Consider the following 13,042-nt stretch of genomic DNA (forward strand, 5'->3'; position numbering starts at 1 on the left):
CCCCCCCCCCCTAAAGTTATTTTGAGTTTGTTGAACCTGATAGCAACTTCAGCATCTTCACAAATTCAGTTGCTTCGAGCTCGATCCTTCTGACGCTCTGTTGTTTCATTTTCCTCTTACTCACCACTCACCAGTCTCTCAAACAAATCAAGTAATCATATATATATATATATATATATATAATGTTTCACTCTCTTTTTATTGGTCTATTTGACATTGCAACTTATTTTTTTTTTTTTTAAATATTACTATTAAACCACAAATAAAACACATCAAATTATATACATTTAACTCACGCTTTAATATGTACAGTATAACTGAAATCATATAAACTATGCATTAACAATATTTCTCCACTCAGTTTATTCAAACACACTATAGAATCATTCTCTCATCCTCTTCCACTATATGATAATCATCTTATAAGTATCTATAACATTAATAAAAAAATCTTATGTTGTCATATGGGTTGAAAATCAACACTAACATCATTGTAAGAGTTATATAATAAATTTATTTTATTAAGTATGATAATCATTTAACTAACCTTGTTGTCAATTTTATTTTATTTCTAACATCTTACTAGATTGTACTTTTTTCTTTTGTTTTCGTATTTTTATTTAAATTCACATACAAAAATAAAAGTTTTGATGGCTATAATAAAACTTTCAAGTTTGTTTGTGATTAAAAAAATATCAATTCCAATTACCACACAACAAGTGAATAAAATTCAAAAGATCCATCAACATTATTTACTTAGGATGTTTGATTATTTTCGAACATATTCAAGTATTATTTTCAATTATGCAATATTTATTTTAATATCCCTTTTATCAGATATATTTTTCTTACATCTCTCTTATCTGAAATAATGATTTCAAACTTTATTTTTGATATATGTATTGTTACATTTTGTGATCCAATATAGATAGTTAAATACTGTTATGATATCTATTTTAATTTAATATTTGAGGTTTAAGTATTTTTTGGAAACAAAAAGAACTTAATTCAAAAAGTTGTCTTTGAGATTGAAACAAAATGAAAGAATATGTTGCATTAATAGAATGAAATATAGAAAAAAATGTTATTAACACAAAAATAATTTAATTAAATCATGAAATCTAGCAATAGAATTTAAATTGATGAGTGAAATTAAAAAGTAAAATGAAGTTTGTTTTTTGAACAATCTTTAGATTGAAGTTCATATCATTTTATAATTAAACAAATATAGTTTGTCACTTACAAAATAATATGAATTTGAATATGAGTTTATATATATTAAGAAGCGAAACTAAATGTTTGAATATTATAAAAGTACATTACTTTCATTGTTATTTCTAACGATAAGATAACATTCAAAATGCATTCCTCATAAGTTATCCCTAAGTCACACAGAGATCGCCCATCAACATGTTACTTAATTGTCAACATCTAGAATGCTTGAATATTCGACACTAGTTACATTCATTTTGGTGGGAGGAATTCATTCCACATCTCTCACTCTCAAAGTATATCTAGTTTCATCATCCTAACATCAAATGGAGAAAATAAATTGAAGAAGTTGTTTTGTAATATCAGATATGCGTATTTTCTAAGCATATATGAATTGTGGCCTGAAAGGAAAGTTTTCCCCATATTGACATAATATTAATTTGAACTATGTATTCTGTATGAGCTTATATTAACAACCAAAGTAAATGTTTGAATATTATAGAAATACATTACTTTCATTGTTATTTCTAGTGATATTTTGCCATTTCAAGTGTAAAAAGTTCATCTTCTTACACAACTTTTTACAAAACTAAAAATGTCTAATAAATTTGTAATAAACCATGTTATAAAAAAAAAATTATGCAATACGCCACATACACCTAGTGTTTATAAATTATGAAAAGAGTACCATATAATTTTGATAAGACAAATGTTCCAATAACATGTTGTTTTACTTGGATTTTCCTATCAATCTATATTAACAATTTGAACTACATTTTATAAGCAAACGTTTCTTTTGTAAACCATTAATATTTTCATGTACCCAAACAATTTTACAATTAATTCTCTCTACTATCCATTTAATCAACATAATTAAAATATTTAGCATTAATTATAAAATTAAATCTTATTATATAAAGCTTGGTTCTTAAAGTTAGTAACTCATCAGAACGTGACACATGTTAGTTTTAACGATCAGATATCAAAGTTAAAAACTCACCAGATCATGACACGTGTTAGCTTTATCGATTAAATATCCAAGTTAGTAACTCATCAGATCATGACATGTGTCAATTTTAACGACCAGAAATCACATATTAAAGTTAGTAACTCATCAGATCTTGACAAGTGACAATTTAACGATCAGAAATCACGGTTTTCAAGGTTGGTAAAATGATGCATAAGGTTTTATAATCTTATTATATTAAAAAAAAACTTTGTTAATCATAAAAGGAAAAGGATTGTAAATACATTCCTCTATATAAGCAAATAGATGACGACATATTTTTCACCAAACAAAATAATTTTGGCTAGCTTTGTTTTTCATGGCAAAATTTTCTTCTTTGTTTTTTGTTAACCTTTTGTTTGACACATCATTGTTCTTGAACAAGTCTCGAAGGCAATTTGTTTGTTGTCTAATCGAAGCAACTATATAAAAAGATTCCTAGATATTACCACATGTTTTCGTCGTCGTTTCTTTGAATTTTGTTTCGTTTCTCAATTTTATAATGCATACTACGTAATCTTTGACTTTGGAGTGTTAACAAAGTTTCTTATGCATAATAACTAAGGTTTTGGGATTAACAAATTTCTCACAATGTTATTATTATTTCTATTAATTTGCAGGACATGTAGCATAAAAAAAAGATGAATACACAAATGCAAGATAACCACAGAGATTATATAACACTAGATCAACTAAACAGAAAACGTTCTTATCGTCGAATGATAGTACGTCTTACAAGAAAGTGGGAAGCAAGAAATTTTTAAAAACATAATGAGCTCATTGGAATAAATTTTCTCATAAAATAGAAAAGGAATTAAGGAAAATATATAAAAAATTATTAATTCTAAAAAATGTAAATACTCACTTCTATGTAAAAATAGATAGTCTCATATTATTCATCTAACAAAATAATTTCTTCAAAAATATTGCTTTCAACTTTTTTCTATTGGTCAAACTTTTTTGATGGGAAGACAAATTTTCTTTATTTTTTAAACCAAAATATACTCCTACTTTCTACCTTTTCAGTTTGGAATAAGTAAGATTAATATGTTTACCCAAAAAAAAACAAAAGATTAATATATGTATCTTCTTTTTTCTAATACTGTATTTTAACATTAATTGTAGTAGTTTTAGATTGTTTTATTATTTAATTTATATTTTCATCTTTGAATTATTTGAGATTCATATATTATTGTGCTTATAATTTTCTATTATTTCATTAATTATGTAAAAAAAAATTTTCTAATTTCTCAACTTTGATTGGTTGGTCATAGACCCATTTTTTGTGCAAACATAATTGTTACTATTCGTTTAATCTCAAAAAGACATAACGAGGAGAAGGTCATCAACCTAATGGTTGGATAAAATAAGCATACAACAAGCATAGATACATAAATCGTTGTTGATAGTTCCATAGGAGCTTGGAGACAGAGACTACATCATGGTGTGTCAAAGAAGCTTCCATAAATACATTGGAAAATTTAACATTGGTTACTATCAAAAGATTTTGTGACGTTAGAAAGGGTCTTTAGTTTCATTGGTTGCTGAAGCAAACCACTTTGACATAGCTAAAAGACGTGAACATGTTCGCCACATAGGAGGAGGATAGAACCGAGGTTCTCTCTATGGTGGAGGAGGTTGGAAGCAAGGTTATCTCTCCAATGGTGGAAGGTGTGGTAGGTTGGACGCAAGGTTATCTTCCCAAGGGAGGAAGGCGGAGCGAAAGTTCTCTCCATGGTGAAGGAAGTTGGATGCAAGGTTCTCTGCATAAGGGAGGAGGGCAGGACTGAGGTTCTCTCCATAAATATATTGTGATGTAATTTATTTTTTATTCAAAATGTTTTTTGAGTCAACAATTTTAAAGATTAAATAAACTATGCAAAAACGAATGTAAAGAGACATATAATAGTTGGTAATTTATTCATATAGGCATTTTCTAGGTGGTGGTAAATAATATATTTGTAACATACAGTATACCTAGGTGTAAAAAATACACTTTTAATGGTAACATACATAAAACATTTGTATATGTTATAAATTAGTGTATTATAGCAAAAAAAAAAATCATAAGTAATGTAGAATAAATTTAATATTTTTTTACTAAATTAAATTTTATTTATAAAACTTTAAACTCGCACATCGGGTGGGTCCTTATCTAGTATTCATATAAGATTTAAATTATGATCCCTTATTATCTTTGTTGTTTTTTAAAAAAAAAAATATTTTGAATCATCATATAATAGAAAAAGTTCATAAAAATTCAAATTTTTCTGCATATTTGATGATTTGATTTTTTGTAAAAAGACATATATTACTTAGTTAATAGAAAAAGTATATGGTGAAACGAGTTTGAATCGATATTCATAAAAACATAAAATATCACTAATCCCATAATTAAATATGGGTTAAATCTTCATTTTACTATTTTTAACACCATCAATATTAGTCATGTTGAATCAAACTGATTTAGTTCAGATTGTGTCAAACAAAACTTGTCTCACGATATCATTGTTAAAATTCATAAGACAATAAAGGGTCAGTTTCATCAATTAGTTTGTGTCAAAAATTTGAATGATACTAATTTAAGTTACTTATTTATAATTGATACAAAAATTATAATTTAACATTTTTTTTAAATCAGTTTAATTAAGATATAAATAAATGATTATTATTATTAAACGGGCCTATAGCTCAGTGGTAGAGCATTCGACTGCAGATCGAGAGGTCACCGGTTTGAACCATGTTGAGCCCTTTTTAATCTTTTGTAAAGAAATATGCTACGAACCCCTTTGATTCACCAAGTGGCTTTCTCTCATCAAAATTAACCCGTGAATGATTTTAATTGCAGTGTTTAGCTTTGTTAACAAGGTCACGGGATGTTCTTTTTCATATTCCCTTCCTCACTGAGGGAATCCTCACCAACCCAAATAGTCCTAAAAACTACATAACATATTACATACCCCTGAAGTTGAAAAAAAAACAATATACGAATGATGTTTCCCAATAATGTTCCTAATATAATAGCTCAACTAGTTATTTGAATAGCTCCACTCTAAAATAAATAAATGGAAATCTAGCACATTATTGGTTTTCAACCCCACGGGTCATATTTAACTATTTGTCCTTATGTATAGCAGTATAGGTAAGTTCCGTGTATTATGCTAATATTTCGTACATATTATAGTTTGTATATAATATATATTAGAAAAAAATACTTCGTCAGCTAGTCTGTTCCGAAGATATCTTGTTTAAATATTTGCTAACATACAGATGCACTATAATGCTGGCATTTATAGGATTATCCAGAAGAGAAAGTAATACGAAAGCAAGAGAACAAAAGATACAAATTAAAGAAAATGAAGTTTCAAAGGATGAGAGGATAAGGAAAGAATAAATATTATACACAGCGTGGAGTATCACATGCAGACCAGACTTGTGATTAAGAGACAACGAAGAGACTGTTTAATCATCTCTTGTCCGAGAGTTACTCTCTGTTTTAGTATTTATAAACCTATCTTGAACCAAAAACAGTCAAATCAAACCTGCTATCTTTTTCTTTCTTCATTTTAGTTTTTTTTGTGTGAAGATGGGGAATTGTTCACAAAGAGCAGTATCCGATGGTGGTGGTTTCGTCGACGTAAATGACACAGATTCCAGAAGAGATATAATGGAAGAATATTACAGAAGCAGGAGATGCACCTCGTTGCCAATAACCAGGGAGAAATCCTTAGGGTACCTTGTTGGACAAGGTACGCCAAGCCCTATAGGAGTTGGGCCGAAGATTCAAGTGTCGCCGCAACGAAGGAACGGAGTTTGGAAAGCGAAAGTTGTGATCGGAAGTAAGCAGCTCGAAGAGATTTTGGCGGTTGAAGGCAATACACACGCTTTGATTGATTTTGCTGCGGCAGAAGCTTTAGTTTCTTCAACCTCTGCCTCGGATATGGTCAGAGTTAAAAGCATATCGTCCTGGTCCCGAAAAAACAATGAGAACTACTTCTGTTAGGTTCAATGATTGCGGATTTTGTGCCGGTTTTCTTATTTGTAATCCTTGTAAGCAAAAAGTGTATAATGTACAAAACGTAAACTTGTTCGGAAAGGACTAATCATGAAGAGGGTATATTTTGTATTCTTTCTGATTAATCTCTCTACTTCGGTTCAGTTTCGGTTGGTTCAGATGCAAAGGCAAAACCAAATCAGAGTATTTCTACTCCGGTTCTGGTTTTGTTGGAATCAGAATATGGTATCATAAACCGAAATGTTTACTCCTACTCAGGATATAATAGCTTGTTTGCTAGGTCCTCGAGAGGGAAACACATTACGACCAATTCGGGAAAAGAAACAAAAGAAACGCAGTTACATGAGACAAATTAAGTAATCAGCACTGGAACCCACTAATTAAGCAGACACACATGTTTAGAAAGGAGGTACCACAAGTTCTTCAGACACGCGATTCCATTTTCTTGACAGCTTTTTCAATGGCTGGAATGTTCTTCTTGAAGGTTGACCATTGTTCATCTGTTAAGCTGATTCCTGGATCACACATTATACTAAATCAGAGACAGGAAATGGATCAAAAACATTGTCTCACTATTGTTGATATTGAGAACAATGGTTGAAACTCAAATACACAAGTCATTACTTACTCAAAATATTTGTAAAATAAAAGAGTCTAAAATCTGTAAAACAGAACAAACTCAAAAACATGTGAGGTTGTAGACAAAACTACGATCAAAAGATCAACTGACGAATCATTCAAGTCAACTTCCCCAAAAAACTTATCAGCCAAAATGGTTTCTAATCAGTAAATCACCTTTTCAGCCTATACTAAAACAATAGCAACTCTCAGACTGATGCAACTCAAAAAAATTGGCAACTTTAAAAGAAACATTTTTTCACACACAATGCTCAACAGAAGAAGATGCATTTGGACACACACACAAGTAGAGATTTTGGTAACAAAAAATTGTTATTAGAAGAACTATGAAGAGAGAGAGAGAGAGAGAGAGAGAGAGAGAGAGAGAGAGAGAGAGAGANAGAGAGATTTGCTTTCAAAAGTACCCTTAGAAGTGGGAAGTTCTTTGCCATCTTTCTTGTAATACTCTCTAATGGAAACCAAAGTCTTTCCTTTAAATTCCTGAATCGTCACTCTTCTCTTATCCGATAGCTATTTATATATACCAACACACAACAACAGCAACAGCCAAAATCATAACTCAACTCACAATTCAACAAAATCAAGAATCGAAATTGAAGGAAGAGAGCAATGAAATCGAACCCGGCAAATGATGAGATCGCCGTCATCATCCAACTCTTTGCTTGCTCCTTTACCTCCTCCACCATCTCCTTCTGCTTCTTCTTCTTCTTCTTTCTCATTCACCTCTGTTTCATCAGGACCTTTCGATCTCTCTTCCTCAAGGAACGAGTTCACAACACTTCGTACATAAGCTTTGTGAGATGTCTCAGAGAGATCGATACCCAGTTTCTCCGAAGCGAGTTTACGAACTTTAAACTCTGTCATCTCTTTCATATCTGATTCCTTTAGTATCTCTCTCACAGTACTCTTGATCTTCTCCTTCGTCTCTTTCTCCATTTTTTTTTTAGGGTTTTTTTCTCCGTCGTGATTTTGAAATCGGTGAATGGCGTTTTTAACTAAATCGGGTTATCGGAGATTCTTTTTCTTAGGGGAGGGGATTAATACGGCGCCGTTTTATTGCCGTTTATACTATCCTACGTGGCAACTAAATTAGGTCACTTTGCTTACGTTAACCGATATATCTATTCGGTACGGTACGGAGATGAATTGCGTCAATCAAAATCTTAAACCGAACAAAATAGACAATAATGACACAATTATTGGTCTTTTTAAAAAAGGAAAATAAGTTCTTTTCAGTTTGGGGATATAAAGTTTACAAATATTACTTTCGGTTTTGTTTGAAGTATTCATAATTTTATACAACACATATTCATAAAGTTTACACAAGATTCAATTCATTATATCTTTTTTGGCACTCATCAATTTGTAACTTCAGAACGATCATTTGTAAAAGACATAATTGACAAATCCCCCTATGACAAACCTAGTAGGTTATGTATTATCCTATTATGGAGTTGATTATAATTCTAAAACAGGTGATCTCCCATGGTGTAGCACGGGATGACACATATTGTAATTAATTTATGTATATTTTGAATGTATAAAATATTTTGATTTATGTGTGTTTTTATAATTTCGAAATTTTAAATAGTATTGAGTAGTATTTTTGTTTAATTACATGGTAAATCTTAAAACATATTTAGATAAGTACGTTGTTTATATATCGCTAATCCTTTACACAGGAACAAATATACAATGATCGTTTTGAAGTTTTTAAAAAATAGCGCTATGCTTAAAGGTATTAAATCCAAATATCAGATTTTAATTTAGTTTTAATTTGGACGATTGCACGTATATAATTTACGTGTAACTATTTTAGAATGACAAAGACATCACGTCCCATCCTGTCCTGTTTCATCTCGTCCCATCCCGTAAATTTTTTTATGTCCCATAACTGTTCTCTTTTAAATAATTAACAATTAGAAAAAAAAATATCTTCCAAAATTTTTGGGTAAGAACATAACTAAAATTTGTGCGTTTCTCACATTTTTTGACATATAATTTATTATTTTCTGCAATAGAAGATTTGTTCATAGTAAATAAATTTTTAAAAAAAACTACTTATGAATATTCAATTTTGCATAAATATATAGTAATACAATATAGTCAACCAATTGTAATTATTGAATTTTAGAGTTTTAAGTACTTATTTTAGGGTAACTACAATTTAGAAATACAAATATAAATCAAAATTGAAATTTCTTTGCTTCTTTTTGTATATTAAAAATGATTTTTAAAATATTTTCTTAAACAACAAATGTAATCCATGAAATATTTTATTTTCATAAATATATATTACTTTTATTTATGATTACAAAATATATTAGTTATATAAGATATTTTTCAAAATATTTCTTGCATATCTTGTGTTTTAGAGAGTATTTACAAATAAATTGATTTAAGATAAATTTTATATATCTATTAAAATAAATTTGAATTGATTTCTATTAATTTCACATAATAAATATATTGTTAGAAATAAAAATGTATTCAACATAATAAATAGTAAAGTATTCATTATAGCCTTAATACTTTAAAAGGTATTTTAAAATAGTAAAGTATTCAACAAATGTAATCCAAGATTATCATTGATTTAATACAAATAAATATATTGTTAGAAAAATTGTGTCATTAACTGGGTATTAAATAACCTGCGGGTATCCAACTTAATTTGAATGGTTAAAGAATTATATACTAATGTATCTATAATTATTGATTAACTAACCATTTTATTTAAAAACTGTCAAAACAAAGTCATTGTCCAAAAGGTGGTACATGAGTACTCCTACTGTATAGATTGTTAGCTTTTTGATCTCCATTCAGCCCTTTGGACATCATATAATGTATAATCTAATTCACAGATATAGCAATATTTTTAATAAAAAATAATTGATGTAATATACATCGTATTGAATATCAACATCTTAGAAAATCTAAGTGATATGAATTATCACGTCATACTCTTTCTTCCTAACTATTGACTAGAAAAAATTAGTTTGAATTCTAAAAACCAAAGGAAAATGGAATTCTCAAACCATGTTCAAATCTAAATAAATCATATTGCATACCTTTGTATTACTAAGTCTAGCTATAAATCTCGATATCTTCTTAGAAAATCCACTATATATTATACATGCTTAGTCTAGAGCTAAACTTAATAGTTGTATTTGTGAAATTTCACAGTTTGTCCTTTCAATTTACTTTGAAGAATTTTTGTATCATATTCTTAAATTTTACATCAATATTCAATTATTATTATTAGGTACACATCAAGTACATGGTCAAAGCATCTCATTTAACAGGGTTAAATCCTAGTTAAAAAAATATAGTCTCGCGGTGTACCGCGGGTTAAATCCTAGTTAAAAAAATATTAAATCAGTAATTTAACAGGGTTAAATAATCAATTCATTATTTTGTTAAGATCATTTTCATATTAAAATATTAGATATATTTAATATTGATTAAGTTACAATTATGTAAAATACAATTGTCCTAGGATATACCGCATCTTAAATCCTAGAACTAAAAATTAAAATACAATACAATTTTAAACACTAAACAAAACAAACAAAATTAACAAACAAAACAAATTAACAAACAAAAACATTTTAAATTCTATTCTTTTAGTTATAAAAAAAAATTGTTCTACTGTGTACCATAGGTTTTTTTGCATGTCATCTTCATAAAGTTGATTCATTTCAATTCCTTAATATATATCATTTGTAAAATAAAATAAAAAGATAAACTATTAAGGACTAAAAAATAATTTATCTCTATTATTGCTTTGACATTAAGAATTTCTGTCATATTCAATAAGCTTACAGAAAATTTAACTACTTTTCTTGTAAGATTACTTTATATTTTCTGTATATTAAATAATAGATATTGAATTAGCTACTACGATAACCAATACTTTTGATCAATTCTCATTCTCACCATTGAATATATCCCAAAAACCAAATAGAAAGGAAAAAGAAAAATTAGACCAACCATTCAAGAACAGCTGAAGAAAAAAAAACATTCAGTACATGTCGTTAGTTAAAACTAAATAATAACACTATGAATCTAATAAGCCAATTTCCAATATGCAGTTTCTTTCTTCTTCTTTATTTGTTATCCCCATGAAAATAAAGGAAGAGAAGGAAACCAAAAAACTAAAGATTAATCATCAATGAACAACAACTTGTTGATCATCGTTGAGCATCACGGAGCTGTGATGATGAACCATGTGCCACCTTCCATTGTGGAACTCGAACACATTTGTGATCAGGAACGGACCACCGTCCACGTTCAGGTACGCTTTCATGGTGACCCAAGCCATGTCCGTTAGTATCCGAGTACGAACAGTGTGGACCTGAAAATCAAACCCTTGTTCCCAGTTGAAACAAAGTTGCCAGCTTTGCATCACTTCATTGTACCTGCAATTGGACCAAGCATAACGTAGATGGTTCATACCAATTCTTCTCTCTTCTATCAAACAAATTAACAAAGATGTATTTATCCAATTTGCAGATGACAAAATCCGGAACACAGATGCATCAAAATTTAACTTGTGGAGTAGACTCAAACTATGGAATCACATATCTCGTTTTTATTCAGGATATGGAATATGCTGAAAGAATGCAAATTCTATTATAGGCTTATAGCTACTGTGGATATACATACCAGTGCTAACTATGTCAACAATACCTATTGCTCCACAAGAGCATTGTTCCATTAGTATACCAGTGTTAACTATGTCATCCTATTGCTGTAAAACTTTTTGCTACAAAGTTTTCACTAAATCAAACAATACACTTAACATCTTGTATCACTAGCAACTTCGCAAGAGCATTGTTCCATTAGTATACCAGTGTTAACTATGTCATCCTATTGCTGTAAAACTTTTTGCTACAAAGTTTTCACTGAATCAAACAATACACTTAACATCTTGTATCACTAGCAACTTCGCAAGAGCATTGTTCCACTGGTATACTCAAAACTTAGATACCATCTAAAGGATGACAGAACCACCGGAAACAAAAAGCAAAGACATTTCTCATAAGCAAAAAAGAAGCACGACGGTGTGGTAGAGTTGTAGTTACCCAGAGAAGAGTTCACCCGAAGCATGGATACACTTAACATAGTCCGAGTTCAACCACAACCGAGCCATCTCTTGAAGAGCTCTGCCTCTAATGATGCTGAAGAATTCAGTATTCACACTAATAATAGCTCTAGTAGTTGCATAGTATGCTTTCCACCCATTAACTGGTGTTATACCATCTTGCTCCAGTGTAAAATCCTAGTAACACACAAATGAGACAACAACACACACATGAATCCACCAAAATGCTATAAAAAAAACTAAATCTTTTAACCTAGAATCACAAAACGAGTGAGTGAGTTGTAAAAATAACCTTGTGATAAAGAGCTTTCCAAGCATTATCATCATTAGCAGCTTTCCTCATCAACGAATTAGTCATAGACAAGCGACAAAGACTTGGATAATCCAAGTAACTAAGCGCGTGTGTCGTTATTTCCGGAACCAACTGCTCCATCATCGACACTCCTGGCTTATCATCCACCACCACCGTGGAAGCCGTAACATCAGGAGGAGGAGGAGGCGTACCACCGTTCGTCAGCGGCGTCGAAGGCATAGGTTTGTTGTCCAGTTTTCTGACAGATCGAGAGACGCGAGGAGAGCCAAGGGGGAACACGATTGCGATTTTATATAACTGCGACTATGAAGAACAAACAATAAAGACTAGTTACGCGGCGAGAAGGAGAAGTGATAATTTCCATTGATAAGAAATGAAAAGACAAACAGAGATAAAACCTAGAAGGTGACGAACTTAGGGTTTAACGGTGGTTTCCTTCCTCTGCCGAAACCCTAGAAATTGAATCGGAAAATAAAATTGGCGAGACGAGGAGGAAGACAGATTTGCAATTTTTTTTTTTTCTGGTCTCCAACTTTGTAACTGACCATCGCAAATGTTTATCAAAAAATGTGTCACTGTAGCAAATAGCCTTACGTTTCAAGGGTATTATAGTAGTCTTCCATCTATGTTTATCCGACTGGGTTATTTATAGATAAATAGCCTTAAGTTTCAAGGGTACTATAGTACTTTTACCCTAATTCGATGAGGCTTCTTCCAAACTTTATATTTCTTGTTAACCACGATATTGTCTTT

The 13,042-nt window shown here is 30.3% G+C and overlaps 3 protein-coding genes across 5 annotated transcripts; 1 reads left to right on the top strand and 2 right to left on the bottom strand.

Annotated features, from left to right (window-relative positions):
• Positions 5,525–6,353, top strand: LOC104737081. Its single transcript, XM_010457180.1, has one exon. It carries the CDS (start codon positions 5,805–5,807, stop codon positions 6,219–6,221), a length of 417 nt encoding a protein of 138 aa, XP_010455482.1. The 5' UTR covers positions 5,525–5,804; the 3' UTR covers positions 6,222–6,353.
• LOC104737082 (RNA polymerase II transcriptional coactivator KELP-like) lies at positions 6,440–7,878 on the bottom strand. The gene is made up of 3 exons (XM_010457181.2): positions 7,494–7,878; positions 7,277–7,382; positions 6,440–6,748 (listed from the first exon to the last, which is right to left on the bottom strand). Exons 1-3 carry the CDS (start codon positions 7,806–7,808, stop codon positions 6,657–6,659), a joined length of 513 nt encoding a protein of 170 aa, XP_010455483.1. The 5' UTR covers positions 7,809–7,878; the 3' UTR covers positions 6,440–6,656.
• On the bottom strand, positions 10,776–12,885 carry LOC104707380 (F-box protein SKIP8). Of its 3 annotated transcripts, none has more exons than XM_010457183.1 (4): positions 12,704–12,885; positions 12,269–12,592; positions 11,957–12,153; positions 10,776–11,290 (listed from the first exon to the last, which is right to left on the bottom strand). In XM_010457183.1, exons 2-4 carry the CDS (start codon positions 12,506–12,508, stop codon positions 11,041–11,043), a joined length of 687 nt encoding a protein of 228 aa, XP_010455485.1. In that variant the 5' UTR covers positions 12,509–12,592; positions 12,704–12,885; the 3' UTR covers positions 10,776–11,040. The 3 variants fall into 3 exon arrangements, with proteins under 3 accessions (XP_010455485.1, XP_019089961.1, XP_010455484.1); XM_019234416.1 differs by having other exon boundaries at positions 12,269–12,586; positions 12,688–12,885; XM_010457182.1 differs by having other exon boundaries at positions 12,688–12,885.

This window comes from Camelina sativa, chromosome 13 (genome assembly GCF_000633955.1).
Source record: "Camelina sativa cultivar DH55 chromosome 13, Cs, whole genome shotgun sequence".
Lineage (NCBI taxonomy): Eukaryota > Viridiplantae > Streptophyta > Magnoliopsida > Brassicales > Brassicaceae > Camelina > Camelina sativa.